The sequence below is a fragment of the Nannobrachium achirus genome, assembly GCF_963921795.1.
Source record: "Nannobrachium achirus genome assembly, chromosome: 9".
NCBI lineage: Eukaryota > Metazoa > Chordata > Actinopteri > Myctophiformes > Myctophidae > Nannobrachium > Nannobrachium achirus.
Genome location: NC_137818.1, coordinates 54594988 through 54622948, shown reverse-complemented (window position 1 = coordinate 54622948; position 27961 = coordinate 54594988). Strand labels below are relative to the sequence as shown.

At 41.4% G+C, this 27961-nt stretch overlaps 1 protein-coding gene across 1 annotated transcript; it reads right to left on the bottom strand.

Annotated features, from left to right (window-relative positions):
- Positions 1-118: 118 nt before the first annotated feature.
- cdh26.1 (cadherin 26, tandem duplicate 1) lies at positions 119-27904 on the bottom strand (the record flags this gene model as incomplete). Its single annotated transcript, XM_080732895.1, has 15 exons — positions 119-334; positions 1486-1560; positions 5603-5683; positions 8279-8400; positions 9802-10023; positions 11791-12021; positions 16008-16153; positions 17637-17917; positions 19191-19376; positions 20122-20250; positions 21110-21282; positions 23287-23434; positions 24971-25135; positions 27137-27229; positions 27860-27904. The coding sequence occupies 15 exons, from the start codon at positions 27902-27904 to the stop codon at positions 119-121; spliced, it is 2313 nt and encodes a 770-aa protein (XP_080589021.1).
- Positions 27905-27961: the final 57 nt, after the last annotated feature.

The window sequence follows — 27961 nt, the reverse complement described above, 5'->3', positions numbered from 1 at the left end:
AAAAAAATAGCAAAAATATCAGATCTACATGCTCACAATGTGACACGTTGTGTAGATCAGCTATTTCACACGTCGGTTTACGACAAAGTAGGTAGTAATAAAAGGTGGACGGCTGTGGTTAAAGTTGCGTGCTCTTCTTCTGCATGTCCTGGTGACAGATGCCTCCCAACGTCTTGAACTTGGACCCCAGGCTGTTTAGGAAGTCCAGGTCATCCAGGTTGGTGAGGGACAGCTCGTCCAGTGACTGACACGTGCTGCCCTCTCCCTCGTACGCGTACTCCTTGAGCTGGTACACGGGGTAGTTCCCGCGGTCTCCTTCGATCATGTACAGCCTCTGTGGAAGCAACGTGTATAAAAGAAAACGTTGAATTTTAAGGCTCACTGATTAAAAGATCGATCACTCGATAAAAAAATCAACATCTTTGTTTCAAATGGCACATGAATTGAATCCCTATTCTGACGAACATTTGCAGAAAATAGCAGTCCACAAGCTGGAAATAGCATTCTATAACTTCACAACGTTGTGAACTTGCGGATTTTCTGCGAAGAATATTTGTTTAGTGTTGAGGGAAAAAAGGAGTTGTTCTATTATAGACCCCTGGGGAATGTATGTTTAGCTGTTAAATATACTGTATAAACGTCGACTGGACAATACTGGTAGCCAAAAAACACTAGCTACATGTCCATAGTTTGCCATTTATGTTGCTATCAGTTTTACTTTCAATTGTTTTACAACTAAACCCTCCAAAAAACACATTTTGATTCCCAATTCTCAAAGTTGAGGATGAATTATTAACTATTCCTATAATTCTTTAATAAATTAAAAAATAATCTTTAATTTGAATGTTTGATAGTAGCTAGTGATGAATACAAAAGACAGAAGTCTCCTTGCTTGTTTGTTCACATGCATGACCTTCACCGGGGCTTATGTGTTATTTAGGCCATTGTCTGGTAAATCTATTCCTGAATGATGTCCCAACCTGTATGTACAGGGAGGTATACTATAATCGATACCCCTGCGGGGACCCACAGGGCGTACAGTTCATGCCTCTGCCTGTTCTCTCATCCCCAGAGGCCTGCAGAGCAGGCGTTACTGCAGCATGCAGTCCGACCTGTCCTGTGAGTCTCTTACAGGGGCGTCAATTGGGTATGGCAGGGGTATGCAGCTGCCATACCCTGGGTTCAGGGGAGGAAATTAAAGTTACTTTTAAATATAAATACATGAATGTCTCTTTGTCTATCTGTGCTGGTTATTATGTTGTTAAAATAACTACAAATGCAAATTTTTACAAAATGGTCACTTCCACATTTCAGCTGCACAGGTGCAATGCATTATTGTTAATAATTGTGGCACATTTACTAACATGCCAAGTTTAGCTGCACTTGAACAACCGTTCCAGGCTGCCATATATCCCGCCCAAGAAACCGTAGAAACGGGGGAAAAAAAGAAAATGTACTTGTAAATGTACGCCACTGGTCTCTTACCCTCTCTATGTGATCTGTGATGTGTTGCTCCGACAGCATGGAGAACGACCGGGAATACTTGGCAGAATTATGCTGCTAAAGAGGGGGGAAAAAGCAGATACGTTACTATAGCGCTGTATAGTAGATATCAGATGTATTCATTTATTGAAGGGATAGTCACTTAAGAGCATCACTTGACAGCAGTCACTTGCAGCATCTAATTTTTAGGGGGTCCCATAAAAACAGGAACAGCAGACATGAAGATACAATAAAAGTATACAGATACAATCAAACACAAGTAGCTTGCTCACCCCTCTCCAACCCACCCCACCAACCAATCAGGATGGGAATATTGGGAATGGGACAAATCCATGTTCATGACATGACTTTAGAGATACTGTGTACCGTTTTGCGTGATTTTAGGGCAAAAACACTTGGAGCAGTGTCCAAAAATGTGTTTTGCAAAACTCGGCCTGATGGTGGCGCTAGATGGGACAGATGCATGTTGATGCTGTAGAGATACTGTGTACCGCTTTTCGTGAGTTAAGGGCAAAATCTGTAGGAACAGTGTCCAAAAATGTGTTTTGTAAGAATCGGCCTCATGGTGGCGCTAGTAGAGGGCCATGTGAGAAATGAGGTGGAGGTTGTGGTTTGGCAGCCAAGGAGTGTGTGTGTGCAAAGTTTGGCATGGATCGGGGCAACGGTGGCGGAGATACGAGTAGGGGAAAAGTGTGACGTGACGGACAGACTGACTGACAGACAGACTAATATCATTGCATTTGCATGAGGAACTACGGAGCAGTGAAGTTTTCATTTTCTGTCCACACTTAAATGAGAACCACATCACTCACCCTAGCTGCTGTCATCCTGTTTCCATTCCACGAGGAGTACTGAAAACAATGAAGTAAACTTGATTATAGCCTTTACAGATAAGTGGTCCATTCTCCACTTGGTCCACCTGTGCAATCATATCCTAGCAATGTAGCAGCAGAGTTGTATTCAGCAGTATTAAAACGTTGGCTTATGAGGCCCCCTTGTGGACATAACGTGAAACAGCCATCATAACTCACCCTGTTAAGCTGTCTCCCGCCCAGGCTTTTCAGTGTGTCGCTGGCCTGCTGCTGCTGCTGCTGCTGCTGCTGCTGCTGCTGCTGCTGCTGCTGCTGCTGCCCCAAGAAGGTCATCTCAGAGCTCATCATCTGTGGAGGCGGGAGAACACAAACAGTGCTTCACCACGACTGACACTCGAATGAATGCACAAGATAGACCAGTGTTTCTCAACCACTGTGCCTGCATGGGGACCTTTGGTGTGCCCCTGAGAAGGGTCAAGTGTGCCCCATGAAACTGCTTGAAAGCCAGTATTGTATTTATCATTTTAAAAATGATTTAATCTAGTGAAAACAGCCGATCTACAAGCACACAACGCCTCGCATGTGTGCTTGTAGATCTGCTGTTTTCACTACTGTTGTGCTACAGTCTTGTATGATGAAGCAGCCAGGGCTTTACTTTGTGAAGAAACGTACACATTTGAAACTTGGAGATACAAGGTTTCTTCCCGACAGTATCAGTAACTTTCATTCAATCAAACGCTGTAAATTTTGTAGCAGGGTCATAATCTTTGCTCAAATACAGTACTGTGTGTAGTCTGCAAAGGTATTTTGTACAATACAAAGACTGACAGAATGTACTCCACACAGACAGGTGTGGAATACTGCTACTAACATGAACATAACATAGTATTCTGTGTTTATGTTAGTAGCACTATTCCGCACTTCCCATAGTAGCCCATTTTGATAGCACTTTGACAGATATGTTGTTCACCTGATATTACAGTATTCCTACACTTTCAGCAAAGTAAATATGAGATCTAAACTCTAATGGCTTTGTGAAATCATGTTTCCATTATGATGCAGTGATTATGATGCGTTCAAAAGTGGTGTAAACGTGTAGACACAAAAGAAGACAACAAACCTATACAGCACAGCACAAGGAGATGGTGACTCACCAGTGATGGATACTTATAAATAAAGGTACGTAGTGTACTTAGGTAAATCAAGAATATATACTTACTATACTTACCAAAAGTAAAAGGCTCAAGTGTTTAACGTATAATAATCAAAATCTACAAAGTGACTAGTAACAAAAGTAAATAAAAAAAAAGTAGTGCAGTAAAAGTACAACATTTAGCTCTGAGTCGTAGTAAAAGTAAAAGTATTGAAAATTGGAAATACTAGACTAAAGTACCGTACTTGAGAGTACATGTATTTAGTTCCTTTCCACCACTGTGGCTCACCATGTTCTGCTGTGTCTGCTGTGCACTCTGGTACATGGAGGAGTTCTGGGTGGTTACCTGCTCCATCGTCTGTCTGAAGGACTAGAGATTTAAATAATAATAATCATGTTTATTGTCCCCGGAGGGACATTTGTCTTCACAAAGTCTGTTCAAAGACAACAACAAAGAAAACAACACATAAACATACAGCACAAAACAACATATCGCCAAGACAATAGTCCCTTTTCCTGAGCGCTCCCCTGTCCCCTGTAGAGGGTGCTGTCGCCATTGCTGCGGTGTAAACAGCAGTGTAAAGTAACTAATAGTAGCCAACATTTACTTAAGTACTGTACTTAAGTACAATTTTGAGAAATTGCACTTTACTTGAGTACCCTAACCCTAACCCCAACAATTTTACTTCTACTCCACCACTGGCTGCTGTTTACTGGCGCCCTCTACAGGCGCTCAGGAAAACGGCATATACATGTGGTAAAAAAAAAAAAGAAAAAGAAAAAAACACACATAGCCACATACTGTAGCACAATACAACATATCACTAGGACAATACATGAGGTACACAGAAAGCCATCCTATCGACAGGGCAGTTTGTTTAATGGCTGAGGGGACAAAACTCCTGCTAAAACTAACCTTTCCCCACTTCAAGGTTCTGTACCTTCGCCCAGATGGCATAAAGTAGTTAGCGATACAGGGGATGATGATCAGTGTCATTTGTTATTGAAAGTGCTACGCGTGTGATGGCCTTATTGTTCATATCAGAAGACAATTGTAAAGTATTTTCAGTTCATCGAATGTAACCAGTGCTTCTCAAAACTTAACAAGAAAAAAACTGGAATGGTCAATGGGCAGTCTCAATCAAACTGGTAGAGTTTTGGGCTTAAGTCTGGATCGCCAATTGCTAGAATCTGTGTAAGAACTTCAAAATTAATATGATATCTTGTTGATTAAATGTCTTTAAAGATTATAGCAGTGACACTGCATAAATCACTATAGGCCCTAGATACTACATGAACGATCAACTCCATATGCTATCCATCCATACCCCAAACAATAATCTATCTTGGATCTCGGAAGGAACATTACGGACTGCCGTATGTCTTGTGATCAGTGCTTCTGTAACAAGGACGGTCTGTTTTCTCCTGAAGCCTTGAGGTATTTACAGCCGCATGTTGCAACATGGACACCTGTTTTCATACTGTAGGCATGTCACTCACTACTGTTAAATGTTAACCCTGCTAAGCCTGGTGCAGATACATTGGTGCAGGTCAGTCTAAAAGCATGGATTATACTGTGCATTACTGTAAAAACACCACAGTCCATTGGACACCAAACACAAATCATCTACTATCATCACCGTACTATACATTCTTTCTGTAGTAGGCCTACGACAGACGATAAACGATGGCATGGATTATACTTGTCAGTCATTTATACACACAGGGCATCGCTGCGTTCCCTTTCAGAGGCAGCTAATTAGCCTCCTCCTGTGGTTTCTATGGGGACGGCCCCAGTGCCCCACGGTTGCTCATTTCCAGCATGACACATTTCACAATTAGTAGAACACACACCCTGATACTTAACCCCTGACCCTGATAATGAACCCTAGCGTCCCCATGCTGGGGGCCGAACAGTCGACACAAATAGCCGATCTGAAAGCTGACAACACGCAATGCGACGCGTTGTGAGCTTGTAGATGAGCTAATTCCGCCGACGACATTAAAGTAGAGGGTAAAAAGGAGGTGGCCCTAATATAGACCCCCTGGGGGACAATACATCATTTATGTACTGTGGGGGGGGGGGAATGATAACGTAATGACAAATGACCATTTGTCATTCCATTTAGTGTACCTGAAAGGGGGGCGGGGACGACTGCTTCATGCCGACGTCGACCACGCTGACTGGAGGAGGCAGGAGCAGAGTGGGCTCGGCCTGCAGGGGAGGAGAGGAGAGGGGAGGGGAGGAGACAGTTAAGACACGCAGATCGTGGAACACTACAGCAGGGGCGTCACAAAGGGGGGGTGGGGGGAGTGGGACAGTTATAGGGCCCAAGGTGGAGGGGCCTGCCTTTAGCTATTAAAAAATAGCAGATCTACAAGCTCACAGCGCTTCACCGAGTGCTGCGCTGTTGTGAAAAAAAAAGTTGTGAAAATGTGTGCAAATCTTTGAATATATGTAATTTTTTAAGCGAACATTTGTAACTCAAATTTTGCTTCTGGGGGGTCCCTGGAACAAAATATTTTGAGATGGGGGTCTGTGGCCAAATACATATCATTTTGGGGGTCCTTCACATGAAAATATTTGAGCACCACTGACATAGAAACGTAGGTTTTTCAAAAAAACCTTTGAAATATTCAAATAATATTCCGCACACATTTTCAAGATTTTTCTAAAATAGCAGATCTACAAGCTCGCAGCGCAGCACTCGGTACCCGCGCTGTGAGCTTGTATATCAGCTATTTCTCAAAAAAATGTGAGTGAATCCTTGTACCCAGGGCCCAGAATTTGGTGCGACACCCCAGCAGCAGTAAAGAAGTACCGTTCAAGGATGACAGCAGGAGAGGAAGACGTGAGAGTTAAAACCACGTAGAACTTTGGAAGAACTTCTGGTTGAGTAGTTACAGTACCTGTCATGATTGTACATGTACAACTACTGTCTTTGACACTAAGGGTTGCCCACCTGCCCCCGGCAGGTAAATAAAACTTTCGGGCAGGTGGAGTTTGCTTTTAGGTTGCACAACAAGGAAAGTGCCAGTTTGAAAGGGGACCCAACCGTCTATAAACACAGTACGAGATATCTGTCTAAACACCTGAACGAGGCCAAAGCGCTCTCTCTGTCTGGTCTGTGGAATGTAAAATAAGAGCACTCTTTACCTATGTGCTGTTTTCACTGTTGCTAGACTTAAAAATATAAAATAGGTGTGAACCCATTGTCCTATTCAATCATAATTATGTAGGTATTTGGATAAAAATAGGGGTATGACATGTTTTAAGTGTTACATTTTACTTTCTAATTTCCAATTTACTTTTTGCGCAAGTGGGCATGACCTTTGGGCAAAATGAACTGTACTTGCCCGACGGGCAAGTGCCTCTGAGACCTTAGTGTCAAGTTCTGTCAACCCCTGCTTTATCTGCTCTGTGTTCTGTGATTCCATCAATGGGGCGGCCACATTTTTATGGGGTCACGAGTGAATGAATACCTCTTTATTTTTGAGCGGTGGTCACAACGCTCCTATACGTGGCCGTGTGTGTGGGTATGCGTGTCTGTAGCCTGCAGTAACCTTTTCTGACCACACATGTTAAGGGAGGGGCGCTGTTGTTCAGACTCACATTCACACACACACATGCACACGCACGCACGCACGCACGCACGCACGCACGCACGCACGCACGCACGCACGCACGCACGCACGCACGCACACACACACACACACACACACACACACACACACACACACACACACACACACACACACACACACACACACAGCCTCCACCGCTCAGTTCACACGAGTGTGATTTCTTTGTTTCCTAATTTCTTTTCTAAATCTTTATTTCATTTTTCATGGTATTTTGTAAGTACTTTCATGAATAAATAATACATAAAAATCCAATAAATCCTATAAAGAAGTAGTAGTAGTAGAAGTAATGAAAATAGACGATATACAAGCTCATAATTCAGTGTGAAGCGACGAGCTGTGAGCTTGTACAGTAGGCCTATGTCTGCTTTTGTTTGGGTCCCGGGTCTTGAGCTAAAAACGTTTGGGAACTACTGATCTAATCCACCACACAGGATTTGTTTTCTGTGTGTATAAATATATATATATATGGCTGACTGCCACGGTTGTTCTAATCTGCTACTTTAATTGCCTCATTCTATTGATTTTTCCTAAACCATAAACCTTATGTATCTGTCATTACATCTGCTCCTATTTTCTACCGCCTGATCTCACTGCTATTTTAACCTATACGTATATCGTGCATCACCATATGTATATATTTCACACTGCCATGTTGATATCTGATCTGTTGTTGTTCTGTCTCTGTCTATCCCTTCCCACCTTTCTTGAAGCTGCAGTGATGGACAAAAACAGTGTTACTTTATAATGAGAGTGGATGATGGAGTCACCTGTTCCTTGATTGCTGACAGAGCACAGAAGCAAGTGCAACAAATACAAATGATGATGTTATACAGTACAACACATTCTGCATAAAAATGATCTATGTTTATGTGCGAGTTATGTCCTGTGAATAGACACAGGCATTCATTATGACATATATTATGCATATAAATTGGTATCGAAACAGTAGAAATAACAATGCACAACGACTGAGGCATACAGTGTTTTCTCTCCATGCAATCATGCACACACACGCATGGACGCACACACGCATGGACGCACGCACGCATGGACACACACACGCACGCACGCACGCACGCACGCACGCACGCACGCACACACACGCGCACACACACACACACACACACACACACACACACACACACACACACACACGAACAGTCACCTCTAATGCAGCACCGCCTCCCTCATCATTGTACTTGATGAGGGTCTGGTTGCCCTCGTCCTGCAGGATTGGAATGTGCTTGAACCTCTTCCCACACTCACACATGAAGACCAGCAGCAACACTGTATGGAGAAGAGATGAGACAAACACATGAATACCACCGCAGATAACTAAGTGATTTACAACCTGTGGTCTGGGGATACTGCAGGCGGTCCCACAAATAAATCACAAATGTTAATGATAATATAATTTGAGCTATAGTCAACTTTTTAATTGTAGGGCCGACACTTTGTTTACATACTAGTCTATAGACTAGAATGTAAAGTGTCGTCTGACAATGGCGAAAATGATTATTTTATCATTATTTTACGCTTTTTGTGGTCATTTTTGAATAGAAACAGATATATGAAGCTTATTGTTTTATAAAATATTTTCGAAATATTATTTTTATTTTAGCATCCGTTTTTCAAGAAAAAGTTGACTATAGCTCCTTTAAATACTGATAGAATACTAGAGATTTTAGTCAGTAGTGATGCCTGACAGTGAGCTGCCATGTTCGATTCCCAATTTTGAACCTTTGCTGCATGTCCGACTCTCTCTACCTGTTTCCTGTCTCTATACACTGTGTCAACTAATAAACGTAAGAAGGGCCTGAAATAATAACGCTTAGAAATGGTTGAATTATATAGGGAGACCATGACCAAAAAGTACAATACAGTAATAATAAAGTACATTTTAGTTATATTAACATACTCTACCATGGTTATAATAATGTTTTATTCACTAAACCAGTGGTTCTCAAAGTGGATTCTAGGGACTCTGTGGGTTCCTTTAGAGGGGTCTAAATTGACCCATACAAGTCTGTAACTCTAACAGTATACAAATGGAACCAAATGGACCCGCTAGGGTCCATTTGGTTCCATTTGTATACAGTCAGAGTTAAAGTTGTACTATGTAACTTTTTTTATAAAACAAATCTTAAAATTCTCCTAACTATTAAATCACAAAAGTTTTAGAAGATCCGCGCCGTGAATTTCAGCCTGTAAAGCCTTCTCTGTATGTAAACTGAGATCCTTGCCGTGGACCGGATCTCGCGCCAAAATTGCGTCATCACACTACCGGCCAATCACAGCGAGGGTTATACAACTGCCGGCCAATCACAGCGCATCTTGAAGTGGGGTCGCTATGGCAGCCATATTTGTTGTCGCCCGTTTGTACCATCCCTTCTCTAGGTAATTTCTCCTACCAGGCAGGGTGAAGGAGTCCGTATCTCTGGAATTACTGAACGCACAGGAACAAGGGACCCCTTAAAAGATAGATCTCAGTGAGGTGGAGGCAGACGCGGGGGTCTGAAGGTACGAAAAACGTCCGAAAGACGCGGACGCGACCGCGGTTTGCTATAGGGCTAATGACCACTAGTTGGGCATCTTACACAGTATGGCTTTAAGGGGAGAACATTTTAATGTAAAAGTTTGAAACACTGCACCAAACTAAGCATGTAAAATGGTCATCGGCCGACTCACACAGAAAGAGGAGAACTCCTAGGAACAGCAGTCCTATGCCAGCTGGTCCAAACTGGGCGGACAGAGGCAGCTGGTCGCGGCACTCGGTGCCGTCCCCACAGTCACAGATGACCACCTCCAGGGTCTCTGGGGTCATCATGCCCTGCTGCTCCTGCATGATCAGGGGCACCGAGTAGTTCCCATAGAGGAGGCTCCTCAGGAGGACGAGCCCAGCTGCTTCACCTGTAGGAGGAGTGATATATTATGTATGTGGTGGACTCATTTATCACATACAACAGGGGTCTTCAATGTTTTCAGGTCAAGGAGCCCTCAGTTGAGAGAGAGATGAAGCAGGGACCCCCACAACCTTTTCAGAGATTCCATATAGTTTCATTGTTTGACAGCACGATCATCAGTGTATTTTGGAATCATGTCGATTTGTGTTTTCAGATATTTAACCACCACGACCGTCAATACCTAATAGACTTGACCTTTCACTCTGTACTTAGTCTGCTCCCCTCTCTTTGCCGAAAATGTCTGATCTACAAGCTCACAACGCCTCTAAAGTTCTCAGAATATAAGTGGCTAAATTTCTCAGAATATTGACACTAGGGTTCAAGTGTTAAATATAAAAAAAGTAGAAAAAAATTACTTTCTGTCACTCTGAGGACCCCCTAGGGGTCCCGGACCCCCTGTTGAAGACCCCTGACTTACAACATATTTTGGGCATTTTATAGGTCAAATAAAAAAATACCCCCCCCCCCCCCCTGTCTGTATGTCTGTATGTCTGTCTGTCTGTCTCCGGGTCTGTAGCCTGCAGTAACCTTTTCTGACCACACATGTTAAGGGAGGGGCGCTGTTGCACTGGGGTGGTATTGCATGGTACCATTAGGCATTAGCAGACACTCTTAATCCAGAGCGATTTGCAATAAGCAAGGACAGCACAAGGAATACATCAAATACATATAAATGGTAATCTAGCTCTTCGCAGTGTGCCTGTGTTTGTCTTGTCCTTCTGTGTTTTGTTCATGTGTATTGTATTGTTTATACCACAGGCACACAACAAAATAAGTCTCATTGGAATGGTAACAACGGATTGAATATGAATCTTGAGTCTAAAAGCCCCAGTAGTAGTATAGTTGCCCCGAAACAAATAATTGTGACAAAATTACTTATAAACGTATATGTAACTTGGCTCCCTGTTTTTGAAATATATTGCATTAAATCATTAACAATGTTAGCCTATTGTCATTTTAGCAACAATAGGAGAATGTATGTCCAAAACAGACTGGACACATCTAATTCAGAATGCAGAGTTCTAATAACAAGATAGAAGGTAGAACACATTTACTTCAATTCTCAGATATCTGCACTGGCTTCCAGAGAGTCCGACTTTAAAATATTGCTGCCACAGGACAATAAGGACAAACAGTTATGGGTGGTGGTGATTCCTCCTACAATGTCGCTCTGTTCCTTGGAAGCAGCCTTTATATAGCCTTTGTTACCTTATTAGCTAGACATTTGATATTGCGAGTGGCAATCTCCGACACCCCGTGACACACTTTGTAGATATAAGATGTACTTTAACTATGTCAAATTGGAAAGAATCAGATGTTCCCTGAAGAAATTCAGTAAGATGTGGGACCCTTATTTTTTAATATTTACATGAGGTGAACCTCCCTGGTATTTCAGACAGATGTTTTAGTCATTTGGTGGCATGTCGACCAGTAATCGTATAACTTTTACCAGTGATCCATTTTTAACGTTTTAATTTGAGTTTTTGTCTGTATTTTTTCGTTCCAAATGGTTGTTTCCTTTATACTTTGTCTTGTCCTTTTCTCTTTGATTTTATTTGAAAGTGGTATTTACATAGTCTAGTTTCTGCTTTGTCTTGGTTAAAGTCTTGTTTAACACTTGCCAGCATTGCTGCTCCATTACTGTTTTGCTCACTTTAACCAATATCTTTCTTGTCAACTTGAAAACTTCAGTTGGGGAAATAGATCTGCTTACCAGTGGCAGGGTCCAGCTTCCAGGTCTCGCTCAGTGTCTTGTCGTCGCCCCCCAGGGTGAAGGTGAACGGCCCGGCGTAGGGAGACAGGTCCAGGTCCTTGGCCGGCACCATGATCTTGCTGTCCTTGTTGACACACATGATCTTTCTGTTTTCCTCCAGCTTGGGGTGGTTGTCATTGATGTCTCCCAGGTGGATGAGGACGGTGCCTGTGGATGTGGCTGGAGGCTCTCCTGTACGGGACAACAACACAGGGGACAGTGTGGTAGCATTACGCTTACTCTCCACTCTATAGAGCAGGGGTTCCCAAACTTTTTTGTCTCAGGGCACCCCATAAATATTTTTGTTTTAATCCGAGGCACCCCTACATTATAATTTTCACTCCCAGCACCTTATATTTATAGCATATCGTCGTTGTCGGGTGGAAACCTTGTATGTCCAAAACCGTTCGTTTTGTATTTATCATCTATAAAATGTAGACCTACTAAACTAGTGAAAACAGCAGATCTACATGTAAATCGGCTGTTTTCACTAGTTTTGTATGATGAAGCAGGGCAAAAGACGTACACATTTGAAACTTGGAGATACAAGGTTTCAGGCCGAGAGTGACGATATTTTAGTAGTTATGTTGCGAGGAAAACGTTGAGATAATATCTATCTATAAATTAGCCAAATCTATGTCCGTCTGGTCTGTCTGTCTTTCTGTCTGCGTTTGCATCATCCAATGGGAAAACCCTTGAAAAAACACAGGGTGACGTCATCCAATGGGAAAACCCTTGAAAGTGACATCATGAACTGGGTGATGACATCACCATCATCACCATCAACAGCCAGTGAGGGACCAGGATTCTTGGTGACGTCACCATCAACAAGTGCGGCCAGATATAAACTGCTGGCGCATAAGTAGGTAGTCAATAAGTAGGCAGCCAATCAGAGAGGGGAAAAGGGTGACGTCATAATATCAAGACATATATAAGGGCCATGAGAGGGGCCGTCTATGCCCGTACTCCGTAGCCAATCAGATGGGCATAAACGGGCATATGTCAGAAGATCTTGAGGATTGGTGGTTTGGTGAACTTCACATGACTTCATCCAGCCAGACTATAAATGGGCCAATCTCCATGAATGGTCCAGTTTCATGTGACATCATAATATCTTACTATAAAACGGGCGGAGCTGGCACAAACCTCTAGTGGTGATCAATTGACCATACATGGGGGAACAACAGGTATCGGCTTCACGGATTGGTCAAATATTACATGATGTCACTGACTGCACCCATATAAGCAACCGAACACACATATAGACCTGCATGCCTCTTCAGAGTAACGCTGAATGAATCCTCTTTAATCCACAGTAGCTGCTGGTGTTGTGAAATGTTCCATTGGACCATTCATCTCAACCAAGTACCAAACAGAGGCCGTCAACATTCTGCCGTTGCTGTGGGAAACAAGCTGTACTCCTTTGGACCGGACGGCAACTTGAAGGGCATAGATGGTCAGACTGATGTGTTTGTCTTCAACACAGTGTCTTTGCTCTGGGTGAAGTTGGCCCCAGTGACATCTGGTCCCTCCTGGCGCTTCGACCAGATAGCTGTGCTGATAGAAGATACAATCTACATCTGGGGCTACATCTTGGGTGGATTTATTCTTTATGGTTTTGATGTCGACGCCAACAGATGGTTCAAACCCAGGGTTTCTGGGACTGTTCCAGAGTGGAAGCACAAACACTCAGCCTGTGTCTTGGGGAAGGTCATGTATATTCATGGAGGAAACACCCGGACTGGAAATACTAATGACATCTACAAATTGGACACCTCCACAATGGTGTGGTCTTTACTTAACACCAGAGGCACTCCACCTCCTGTTTCATGGTGTCACTCTGCCACCATCATCGGGACAAAGATGTTCGTATTTGGGGGCTGTCTGGGGCGACTGTACGCCAACACCATCAGAGTGTTTGATATAGAGACCAACTGCTGGATGAACACGCCTTCTACACAGCGTCTTCCAGAACTAGAACTACGCATGGATAATTCAGCCTTTACCTACAATGGAGAGCTGTACATATTTGGTGGACGCACACGGAAATATGACACCTTCCGCAAACGTTACCAGCACTTCAATGATGTGTGGAAATTCAGTCCAGAGACCTTCTGCTGGAAGAAGGTTGAGCCCAAGGGGAAAGGCCCAGGTTCAGGGATGCCTAAAATGTGCTGTTGCATGATGGGAGATCGTATCTTCCTCTTTGGAGGTCGGGGAAAATCCACTGACCTGTATGTCTTAGACCTAAGTCCTAGCCTGAAGACGTTATGTAAACTAACAGTTATTCAGTACAGTCTGGATCAGTCAGAACTCCCACACAACATCAGGTGGGAACAGCAGGCAGCCACTGGGGCGGCCATAGCTGAGTGAGCTTGCCCGGGGAGACAGAGGCCCTGGTTGTCGCAGGTTCGATTCCAGGCCAGGCCAGCAATGTGTCGATGTGTGGATTCCCAAATACTGGGTCGGGACCCATTTGTGGGTCACAGACGCATTTTAATGGGTCCCTTTATTTTTTGCTACATACATTTTGTTTTGAATTATTCCAAAATATTTTCAAAAAACATTCGCAATAAAATTAATTAAATATATATTCTTTTTTTCAGTAAGTTCATGAAGAAATCAAATAAAAATTCAAGAAATTCCATGAATTAGAAAACAGATGTTTAAGAAGTAGTTTTAGAAATAGCTGAAAAATCTGCTGTTTTCGCTAAGTTGGGACCTGGGCAAACGTCTAATTTCTCTTTTGTGGCAAGAGCTAAAAAAGTTTGGGAACCGCCGAACCGGTGAGTTATAGGATGGGTAAATTACATCACTTCTTCTATTTTTACTAAAATAATTATGCATGTGTGGTCCGGAGCTCAAACAAAAGGTTGAGAACCACTGATCTATTCCTATCCCACGGTTACCCTTATTGTGGGCTTGCCTGAAAGGCGAGAACACTGTTATCTTCGTTATTTATTTATCAAGTTCCACCACGACAGTACAAAGGCAGGGCCCTTAGCCAATGACGTGCAATTGAGTTGCGGAAAAGGCGAGCCCACACTGTTTCGTAGGAAAAGTATTTCTAGTTCCATTCTCTTATCTTTAAAAGGCTACTGATTTGTATGTGAGAAAGCAGAGTAGCAGACACATCACATGCAATTATATGGGAATATTTACTCGAGGTGCCAACTTTATTTACCAAATACATTGTTATTTACCAAATAAGAATGACGTCACCAAGAATGCTAGTCCATCATTGGCTGAAAAAAAAAAAAAAAAAAAAAAATAGAGCATCGCAGTTGAAGCCCCACCCCGTCCTCACTCTGGTGTCGGAAGCGTTTTCCGCATTCATTTCTTCCATAGACATTTCATAAAGTATTTATTTAAACGTTTTTAAGCCTCGGACAAAGCCACCTCGGCTGGAGAGGGATCATGTCAATATTCACATTTTTTTTAATGCAAAGATTAATTAGAAAGCTGAAAAAAGGGCAGGGTACAAGACTGTGTACATCATTATTTTTAAAATTGCGGAAACTACACTCCCAGAATGCATTGCGAATGTTGTTGTTGTTTCCTGAAATATAACCCTTAAATCACGTTCAGTTTAGTTATCCAGGCCAGCATATGGCCTGAAATGTAGTGATTGTCATCTCTGTGGACGCTCTTATCGTCATCCTTAACATAGTGCATCATATTTGTAAAAGAAAGACGATCGCTCACGGCGTTCTGCTGAAGTGCAATAATCCGCCGGGAAGACAGGGGGCAGTAGCTACTTCCGCGGTAACCGCAAGATATGTGAAAGAAGAAGCTAGACCAATCACAGACGTCGATTTCACCGGATGTACATGTTTAGCAGTATGGGAAATGCAGTTCTTCTCCGTGCGATCTTGATTAAAACGTGTTTTTACTAAAACTAGAGTGATTGCATACATACTCGGAGGTTCTACAGGAGCATATAGAACCATTTTACAACCACCAGCCTAGTGGTAAGTGTACATTGAATTGCTACGACTTTGTGGCTGATAATGAAAAACCCTATGGTGAAAATGAATGGAAAATGGACTTCCGACACCTCACTGCGATGCTCTATGTATGTGAGTAGGCATGTTGGCACTCTGACGAGGTGCCAACTTGCGTCTTGTTATCTAAACTACTGTAGAAAGATACATTTTAGGTAATATCTTATTTCATACCATTGTCCTGTGCGGTGATCAGGACTTTGTAAGCGTTCTTGCCATCGACAAAAGGTGATTCCCGATCCATCTTCTTAGCTGCTTTGATCTCTCCTGTCTTCTCGTCAATAGTGACCCATCCTGCTGGGTCGCTTAGCAGCTTAAACCTAAACGGAGTGTTAATTAATTTTATTAATGTTGTAGACTGAAACTATGCAGAACAAATTAAAAACTATAAGCTATGATGCCTAAAACGAAATGTATTGACAATTTTGTCAACAAATAAAAACTAGACGGGGATGTTAGGGAGGGACTAGTGGAGGAGAGATAGTAGAACTAAAAGACAAGTCATTTTATGTTTGGTTGCACTCAGAAAATAGCAGATCTACAAGCTTGTTGATAGGCTATATTCTGAGTGCAACCAAGTGTAAAATCAGGCATTACGATATTTTTTTCGTTGACAAAATGAACTGTATATTAATAGTCGAAAGGAATCGTATGATATTTAGTTAAAGGACAACTTTCGTTTTTTACAACAAGGGTTCACATTTTAGAAGTAATTAGAGACAATCAAAAGTGAGTGTTAAAATGTTTTCATTGGCTTCGTTCTATTGTTTTATCACGTTTACCGTGCTAAAATGTGGGGCATGCGTACGCATGGGGGCATGCGTACAAGTGGCTAATATGTCTTTTTAGACAGAATAAGCCAGCAGTTTCTTTATTGCTATTTACAGTAACACTTCTAGCCCCCTTAAGTCACATCCAACCATGAAAGGTTGCGTTGTATCTTGGGAATGGGCTTATTCTGTGTAAAATGACATATTTAGCCACTTGTACGCATGCCCCCAACCACTGAAATAATAATCTCTAAAACAATAGAATGAAGTAAATGAAATAATTGTAACACTCATCTTTTATATTCTCTAATTACAATCTAAAATATGAACCCTTGTTGTAAAAAACTAAAGTTTTCCTTTAACTAAAACTAGGCAAAACCTCCAACAAATTAAAAATAAACAAATGACTTGAAAAAACAACTAAAACTAAATCAAATTTGATTCAAAAGTCTATCTATGACTAAAAATGTAATAGAAATTTGCTCTAAAAATTAACACTGTAGGTAGGGCATTCACGAATAGTGATTTTTAGTATTTGAATTATTCGACCTCAAAGTATTCGAATAGTCGAATATTCGACAGGAGCACAGGACTGTCAAATATTAAGTATGCTCACATGCTCACATGCTCACATGCTCACAACGCCTCGCGTTGCGAGGCGTTGTGAGCATGTAGATCTGCTATTTTCACAATATTTATCAGTGGAACCGAGTCACATTAATACTAGTACCTACAATTCCAAGGGCTTGTCAGGGTGGGGGTCCCCAGTTCAAATATGTTTATTTTGGGGGTCACGGCCTAAAAAGGTTTGAGAACCCCTGGTATAGAGGATTAACAAATGCATTCACCAGGGACATTGACAACTCATTCTTATGACTTCCTAGCTTTATAAACTATAGAGAATACAATAAAAAAATAAAAAAATAAGCGAATATTCGACTTCGGTGAACAACATCGAATAGTGACTTTGATATTCGAATAGTTGGTGAATGCCCTAGCTAGCATGTATTAGGCCTACTACAGTCTCTCCAACCTGATTTGGTCCACGTCAGAGTCCTCGTCGGTGACCTTGGGTTTGAACAGCACTTTCCCCGGCTCCTCCTCCTCCTTCAGGTAGATGTCGGCCATGTTGTTCTCAAACACCGGCGGGTCGTTGACATCGATGACCTTTATGTGGATGTCCACCGTGCTGGGAGGGGGTTCTTTAGGCGCTCCGGCTGCTCCGGGTTTAGCGGCGCCGCACACGAACATCTTCTCCTGGTTCTTCACTCCGATCTGCAACTTGGTGAAGGTGGTCCTCTCGAAATCCTTACCCTGGAAAGCATGTGAGGTTTACAGATGTGACTGACGAGCAGTGTTGTAAAGTAACTAAGTAGATTTACTTAAAGGAGCTATAGTCAACTTTTTCATTGTAGGGCCAACACTTTGTTTACATCCTAGTCTATAGACTAGAATGTAAACAAAGTGTCGCTCTGACAATGGCCAAAATGATTATTTTATCATTATTTTACGCTTTTTGTGGTCATTTTTTATAGAAACACATGTATGAAGCTTAATTATTTATAAAATATTTTCGAAACATTATTTGTATTTTAGCATCCGTTTTTCAAGAAAAAGTTGACTATAGCTCCTTTAACTACTGTACCTAAGTACAATTTTGAGGTATTTGTACTTTACTTGAGTATTTCCAATTTCCAATACTTTTACTTCTACTCCACTACCTCTCAGATCCAAATATTGTACTTTTACTCCACTACATTTATTTGAAAACTTTAGTTACTAGTTACTTTGAAGATATAAAAGATTATATTATAAAACATACATTAATCCACTTTAGCCCCATTTTATACCTAGGCTATTTGAAAATAGCCGATCTACAAGCTCACACTTGTGAGCTTGTAGATCTGCTTTTTTCAAACATTTAGTACTTTTACTTTTGGTTCTTTAAGTAAATGTTGATGCCAATACTTTTGTACTTTTACTTTTTAAGTACTGTACATTTTGAATTCCAGACTTTTACTTGTAACAGAGTATTATTATATTGCAGTATTGATACATTTACTTGAGTACTTTTTACACCCATGCTGAACAGTCAAGTCCACAGTGATTTCAACCTTGTTTCTGTCGTTGCTGTAACACCTTATATCAGGTGTCTGCAACCTTTTTGACATGAAGTGCCACGTTTACTTGATAGTCAGTGTGCCATATCAACATTACATTTAATTATGACACCACATCAAAATAAAATATTTCCAACGGATTGGTTTCCCTTAAAAATAACAACCGGGATGTAATGATCATTAGACTCAAAGCAATAATCTCCCAGACTCCCCAGTCAGAGTTCAGAGTTTGAATGAATGTAGAAGGATGTAATTTGCATAAAGATGTGAGGGGACTTAATTCTTTATTTATATTTTATTTAAAGAGAAAAATCCTCTCTCTCACACTGATGCCAGTCTGCCAGTGGTTACCCTCCCCGGCCTGTGCCAATGTTGCCAAAGGTTGCCTACCCCAGCCTTATATCATCTAGATCTTATTTTATCTTTTCTCATGCAGTCTGTACAGGAATCAAGAGGAATGCATTTACCTTGATGACGGTCAGGATTCCCTCATTGGTTTTGGGGTCGGTCTCTATCTTATAGTTGTTCTCCTCGTTTCCACTGATGAAGTAATACTCTGCGTTCCAGCCAGGCGTGTTGGGCACGTCTTTGTCCTCCACCTGGATCCTCAGCACCTCCTTATCCACCTCCATCTCCGTCACCTGGCCGTGGTACTGAAGGAACACAAGTGGAAGTTTCCTTTATCATAATGGACATGATAACCAGTAAGACACCCTAAGCTGCATTTATGGGCGAGTGTGCATGAGTTGAGGCGTGACTGACTGACGTACGCACATGATCTGCAGGTTTTCATAGTAAATGCGACCTACGGTCACAATAAATAGTAGTAGTAATAATAACAATAATAATAATAATATCATCATCATCGTCATATTTCTTTTTAGGATTTCTATTTGAGTGTTTTTCATAAATGTAACCTCTGTAAAACTATATGTCTAACCTAACCTTATTCCTAAATGTAACCTCAGTAAAACTATGCCTAAACCTAACCTCAGTAAAACTAATACAAGAACCACTTGGGGGCAAGCGGGCAGCGGAAGAAATGGGGGTGAGTGTGTTTTGGGGCGAGCCTTCTGCTTAGCATGCATGTGATACAGTACAAACCTACCTCCTTCATCTTCTGCTTAGCATGCATGTGATACAGTACAAACCTACCTCCTTCATCTTCTGCTTACCATGCATGTGATACAGTACAAAACTACCTCCTTCATCTTCTGCTTAGCATGCATGTGATACAGTACAAACCTACCTACCTCCTTCATCTTCTGCTTAGCATGCATGTGATACAGTACAAACCTACCTACCTCCTTCATCTTCTGCTTAGCATGCATGTGATACAGTACAAAACTACCTCCTTCATCTTCTGCTTACCATGCATGTGATACAGTACAAACCTACCTCCTTCATCTTGAAGACGGGTGCATGAGTGTTGGTGTCGGTGATGAACAGGTTGACGATAGAAGTGGAGGACAGAGCTGGTTTTCCGTGATCTCTTGCCTGAATGACGATTTTGTACTTGTTGTGTTTCTGAAATACAGAAAGAAATTGAAACAAAAAAACTTTACCATAGCTAACATAATAGCAACCATGAAAACAAACTTTGTGTGATTGTTTTGGCAAACCAGGGGGCAAACGGCCAAGCCAATTCAGCACAGGTTAACCACTTAAACCTGTGATGTCGGGTGGAAACCTGTTCAAAGCCGTTCTATTTTTAAATTATTATTGCAAGTTGTGAGCTGCTATTTTCACTACTTTTGTGCCACACTCTTGTATGATGAAGTAGGGCCTTAATTTACAACAACACGTTGAAATGTGGACATGTGGTTTCTTCCTTCCACTCCAGCAGTGACAAACATCTGACTAGCACTGCTCCCCTCTGGGCTTTTTAAGGAGTATTCTCACAGCATCATTATATGCATACTAGATTTCTTATAAGATGACCACAGGTGAGCCGTATTCACTAGACTAGAGTTCAGGTGGTTAAGGAAGTTGAGTAGTCTCTTGAGCCAAACAATTCTCCCAAACCCTTTATTAAAGACGTTTTTGCGCCCTATTTTCGTCTATTTTTTAGCCTACCCCATATCCCTAAACTTCTTTGCCCATTTTTACTATTTTGAAACACATAAAATACACATAAAATACTACTATATAGCCGATCTACCGGTATATCGACACGTTGTGAGCTAAGTAGATCGGCTATTTGAAGTATTTTTTAAATGTTTTTCAAAATATAAAAAAAGGCAAAGAAGTTAAGGGATAAAAATAGGGCCTTTTATGTTTTGTGTAATTTTGTCTCAGTGTGAATCTTGCCTTCACGTGCCCTGGGTTGCCACAGTGTGCATGTAGTACTGTATGTGTGAGTAGGCTATATTCCATAGAAACTCACATCATGGTCAAAACAGCCGTCAAATTTGAGTTGTGCCGTCCTGCTGCCATTGATCTGAAACACGTCCAGTTTAGGGACTTTGGGTTCCTGGGAAAGAACACTAATGGTGACGGTAGAGTTCTCTGTCTTCTCCTTGTCCATGTCGTATACCTGTAGCTGCACGGGCAAGAGCCCTGCGTGGCCGCCCAGCATAGGAAGCAAAAACAGAAAAACAGAGGAGATTTTTTTTTTAAATTTAAAACGGTAAGAGTTTAACCCATTTAGGCCTAGAATTATAGGAAAAATCGTGAAAATTCGAATTTTGACACGATTTTGATCCAATTCTATAAGTGTCTTTTGAATCCTTCTAAGGTTTTTTGAAAAATCTATGTGTTACTTTCTATATGTCAGCAATCTGGCTAGCCATCGTCAAAGAAAAGGTCCTTTTCACTTAACTGGAGCTCAGTTAGTCTGTTCTAGAGAGACTACTATGTCAGTGGTTCTCAAACCTTTTCATGTGAAAGACCCCCAAACTGATATTTATTTGGCCAGGGACCCCCCATCTCAAAATATTTAGTCCCAGGGACCACTCAGAAGCTAAATTTGAGTTACAAACGTTCACTTTAAAAATACATATATTCAAAATGTCAAATATTTTCACGACTTTTTCCAAAAATAGCAGATCTACAAGCTCGCAGCGCGGCACTCGGTGCCGCGCTGTGAGCTTGTATATCTGCTATTTTTTAATAGTTAAAGCATCCAATAATTTTAGGCCTAAATAAATAATAATAAAGTCGCAACTCCTGTGTTTTCTTTTTCTCACAGTACATTTGCACATATAATTGTCCTCTCTACCCATTCAGTTATGGCTACTCTTATGGCCGTTTGGTAGGTGTGATCGATTATTAATAATTCCTTGGAGTTCATTTGTTTTACTTGTCTCGGAAGGCCAGGTGCATGTTATGTTATGTTATGTTATGTTTTATGTATTTGATATGGACATCACAATCACATTGGACGAACCAGATGCATTGATATAAGTGATTTAAGTACTAATTCTCATTACCTGTCCACAGGAGGCTTTTCTATTTTACAATAGTCAAATATAACACCCAATCAAGTACAATAAACGTTAATACTAATCTAAAACCCAATCAAGTACAAAAACAATAATACTAATCTAAAACCCAGTCAATTACAAACAAATATAATATGTGTTTACCAATAAGAACTAACATACCACAATCTGACCCTTCAGCTTGTGGGACATACAACATCATAAATAGCCATAATCAAACAAGTCACACATCAGGTAGAAATTCAGAAACTATTCATGTGAACACAGTTGATTTGATTTCAACCATAACTTGAGTCCTCTGTAAAAAAACATTACCATCCGTCTCTAGTTTTAAAACGGTAGGCAAGGAGTTCCAAAGGTCTACCCCTTAACTGAGAAGGCAGACTGTCCAAATGAGTTACTGCAAGTGGGAACAATACAGTCACCATTTGTTGAAGCTCGTGTTGCTCTACCAGAGCTTGGACGTCTCTGTGTTCACTTTATTTTGATAATCAAATCAGTGTTTCATGAAAACTGTACAACTACGGCTGTAGTAGGATCTTCTGAATATAACGTGTACATTGAATGGCTTGAATTATCTCTTGATTGGTTATCTATTGCAGTGGTTCTCAACCAGTGGTCCGGGGATCACCAGTGGTCTTTGAGGCAGTTCCAGGTGGTCCTCAGCTAACTGATGGAGTTGGTAACCAAAACCCATAAAATGAAACCAAATCCATTTAATTTTACGGTTACGCTCACAAGAGTAAAATTATTGTTAAATGTCTGCATGACTTAATTTACAAGAAGTCTACACAATTAAATGTTGAAACATTGTTATTTTGATCAACGTTTGCCTGTTATCGCTCCTATGGTACAACTGCACAACAAAATATTCTATGTTTTGGGTCCGAGTCTGAGTGGCTAAACCTCATCAAATGGTTGTCTGTGGCTCAAATGCAGAATAAACGTCCCTTTACATGTATATGAAAAAGGTTGAAAACCACTGATGTATTGCAAAGAAACTTGAGCAGGCTATCAAGCAAAGTGAAACTGTACAACGGTAGTGGTATAAATGTTCAAGGACAAATATGTGACGTGGAAAACGGCATGTCAGCTGTTGATGTTTACATGTAATAATCACCTGAAGGCACGTTCTCCTTGACGGTGGCTTTCCTTTCAAGGTGCTGGAAGTAAGGTGTGTTGTCATTGACGTCCTGCACCTCCACATCAAATGACAACGTCCTGTCCAGTAGCTCGTCCGTATAATAGTCCAAGATGTCAAATGAGATCTGTGGGAAAAGAAAAGAAAGAAACATGTTATCAATGGAACAGGCTCAATTGTATGACAGACAACAGCCACGTCCAAAGTGCTTTATTTCCTGGAAACTAGTTAGCGGAATTAGCTTGCCAAAATGGAAAATAAATTGTATTAGCTAATAGCTACAGGGGAGAGCAGATATTTTTTGTCCAGACCAGTGGTGGACAAGTAGCAATTACTGCAAAGTTCAGTACGGAATTCAAAATTTACCTGAGTAATAGAATAAATTACTCATTATGCAAAATGTCCCATTTCCAGTTCTCAAAATGAATGAAAATATTTAGAAAATAGATCCACAAGCTCACAACACATCACAACTTTGTGACGCGTTGTGGGCTTGTAGATTGGCTATTTTCAAACAGTTGAAATATCTATGTTTGTAATAATAGTCAAAATCTACAAAGTAACTAGTAACTAAAATTTCAAATAATTGTATTGGAGTAAAAGGTACAATATTTGCCTCTGAGATGCATCGGAGTAGAAGTAAAGGTATTGAATATTGGACATACTCCAGTAAAAAAAGTAAAAATACCTCAAAATTGTACAGTACTTGAGTAAATGTACTAGTGGTTACTTCCCACCACTAGTACTCCCTGAGTGTGGGAATGATTGATTCATTCTGTGTGCATCGATTATCCTGATGTACAACAGGTGTGACTACTACGCATGCGTAGTAGTCACACCTAGAGTTCAATTACAATAGTTTGACTCCCAAAGGTGCGGCCAGGTGTGAGTCAGCCATCACCCAGCCTAAAATCAATCAATCAAATTATTTGATATTTGCATATATTTCACACACGCACCCACCCCCACACACGCACGTGTGCACACACGTGTACATGCATGCACACACACACACACGCACGCACGCACGCACGCACGCACGCACGCACACACACACACACACACACACACACACACACACACACACACACACACACACACACACACAGACACACACACACACACACACACACACACACACACACACACACACACACACACACACACACACAAGGGTTCATATTTTAGGAGAAAAGAAAAGATGAGTGTAGTAGTGTAGATTTTAGTAGTTTGGTTTCAGTGGTTGGGGGCATGCGTACAAGTGGCTAAATATGTCTTTTTAGACAGAATAAGCCGAGCAATTTTTTTGTTACTATTTACACCAGCCCCCATAACCCATGAAAGATTGCAGTGCATCTTGGGAATGGGCTTTTGTCTAAAAAGACATAATTATTTAGCCACTTGCATGCATGCCCCCAGCCTATAGGGGCATGCATGCAAAATCGTTAAAATCACTAAAACGATAGAAAGAAGTAAATGAAAACATTTTAACACTCATCTTTTCTTTTCTCTAATGACAATCTAAAATATGAACCGTTGTTGTAAAAAAAATAAAGTTGTCCTTTAAGTGGAAAACAATATATTGTGAGCTCTAACGCCATACAATAAACCTTCAAAACAGTTCCAAAATACTTTGGGTCATTGCAGGACAATGTTGTCTTACATGGAACAGCTCATGTTGCTCCCTGTCGATTGGCTCGTGGACGTAGACCATGCCAGTGGTTTCATCTATGGAGAACACTCCCCGTGGTTCCTTATCCACACCCATCCCCGAGATGCGGAACTTGTGTTTGTGGCCGCTGTGCTCGCCTATTTTGTCGTTAAACATCTGGTGAGAAGGAAAGGCAAGTTTAATTGCACAGCATGTTTCACTTGTGAGTAACACAAAACACTTGCGCTACAGACAGTTACGACAGCTATCGTGTCCATATCTTCTGAGAATGATCGAGCCGTGTCTCTTGGCCAAAAGACAGCCTTCGGTTGAGCAAGAGATACGGCAACGACATGAAACCACGTGACTTAGATAGAAAATGCATTGGACTCTCCCCTCCCCTCCTCATTCTCAAACGATACGGAGAAAATGTCTCACGCGCATGTCTGAGTTCGGCCTTAGCATTGAGATATTAAGACAGAGCCAGGGCAGGAATTTCATGGAGTCCACCATGAAGGCCATGGCTGCCGTTGCCCTTCAGTTTGGCCTTGTGCCCCTCAAACCAATGGCATGCCCAGAGACCACAGTGGCCTTAATGCCTCAGCTGACTCTACCACTTTCTCCTCATCTCTCTTGTCAATATGTAGACAGCAGACACCGGTCTCTTTCTTGTCATGTAGACACTGGTGTCTTTTTTTGAGAATCTGAAATCTGACTCCCCCAAGTCCCCATCTTTAAACCAATCCAGTTACTTTGATTGGTGCAGGATCAGATTGTAAATACCATCATTTATCTATTTCACTGCAGATTAGGTTATCCCTCACCCTTAAATCCAACAAATTCTTTCAATGTACTAAAATCTTGTTTTATTTAATGCCTTTGTGCCCTAAAAAAATGGACAACGCCTAAGGCCAAGTGGCCTTGCCCCTAAAATGACGAAATTCCAGGACACAGCATTAAGACACATTATTAATTATGAAACTGTTATTTGAATGCAATGAATGCAATGAAACTGTACATTTGCACGCACTCACACATGGTTGCATGCACGCATTCACGCACAGACACACACCAGTGGTGTAAAGTAGGCCTAATATACTGAAGTACTTCCTGGAGTATTTCCAATTTTCAGTACCGGAAATTAAGAACTTTTGAGGACCCAAAACTCTGGCTGTTGTCTGTCATACTTTTTCCACCACTGACACACACACACACACGCGCACACACACACACACACACACACACACACACACACACACACACGCGCACACACACACACACACACACACACACACACACACACACACACACACACACACACACACACACACAGACGGGAGACACTAGCCGGTCCGGCCAACAATATTGAACGACCTCATAGATTTTATATGCGCAAAATTACAATAAAAATATATTGTGTGAGCCCCTCTGTAATACGGACATCAACACTATAGTGTCCTTATAGAGCATTGCAGCGGAAGTGGTTTACTGGTGCCACTTAAAAATCGTCATTCATTTTCCCCATAGACTTTTTTCAAAAATATTTATAACAATTATGTTAAACCTAGAACCAAGCCATCCAGGATGGCAGTGAATCATGACCATAAAACCTTTGATCCTATATGTGAAAATATATTTTAATATAAAATTATTTGATAACTATACCCTTTGTTTAGCGATTTTCAAAATGTTCTTTTCATAGAAACAAAGGTTGTATGGTCATGGTTCACTGCCAGGGGACTGCCCCATAGGTCGAACTCCCGTTGGGTCGAACAGCGTCGGCAGGTTAGATAATCACCCGCGAGCGTCGGCAGGTTAGATAATCACCCGCGAGCGTCGGCAGGTTAGATAATCACCCGCGAGCGTCGGCAGGTTAGATAATCACCCGCGTCACGGTTACTGAGGTTAAGTTTAGGGTTAGGGTTAGAGTTAGGCATAGTTTTACTGAGGTTAGGATTAGGGTTTGGGTTAGAGTTTGGTGGTCGATCTAAAGGGTGTTCGACCTAATGACATGTTACCTCACTGCCATCCTGGATGCCTTGACGACCGCGGCTTGTGATTGGCTGAGCCACAGTTACGGGGGGCTTTACCCAGGTAGATACCCAGGCTTTTCTTTCTTGAATGAAATGCGGCATCCCCAGGCTAAACCATGTGAGATGTGGGGTGTATCTACTGTACCTGAGCAGCCTCTTTGGGGAACGGTCCTTGGTCCTCTTCTACCAGTTCAATGGTGGACAGAACCCACCTTCGTTTGGACCGTCTCAACAGTTCCTGTTGGACAGAGAGGGCAGAGACAGACAAATGATGGCCCCGTATTTCAAGTCCACACACTTTTTTATGTTAAAAATGTCATTCGCAACAACGTATGAATTAATAAGCCTGTGATTTCTTTCATAAAATACAGTACAATACAATATGTATTGGATAAGGCTGGGCAATATATCGGAAATGTACCTTCATCGAGGTATCAACATGCGAAGTATACATACCGACGAAGACGGCTTGAAATTAGGTATTGGTGTATGTGTCAAATTAATTAACAGACACACTATACATGCATAGCACATGCATAAACAAAAACAAACAAAAAGCAGTCCATCTGTAACCAGGTGTGGTTATTTCAATAAAACCATTGTTGGAAAATGGAAATAAGGCGTTTAATTTATTTATTCTATGTGTACTGTGCAATGTGCATGTATGGATATGCTATTCATTATCTGGGTTAGGCAGGCAGTGGACCTAAAGCAGAAAAACATTAAAAACTATATAATGTAATTGTTACTAATATCGAGTAATATTGATATCGAGGTATTCAACAACGTTATCGAATATCGAAGATTTTCCTAATATCGCCCAGCCTTAATTGGAATGTTTTTTGTAATGATCAAAGACTTAACACACCCTCTTTGGCCGCTTCTTCATTGTGTGGTTCTGAGCCAGGACCATCGTCATGACAACCTAATGATAGCATGGGAACATGACGTTCATATTCATCCACAATTA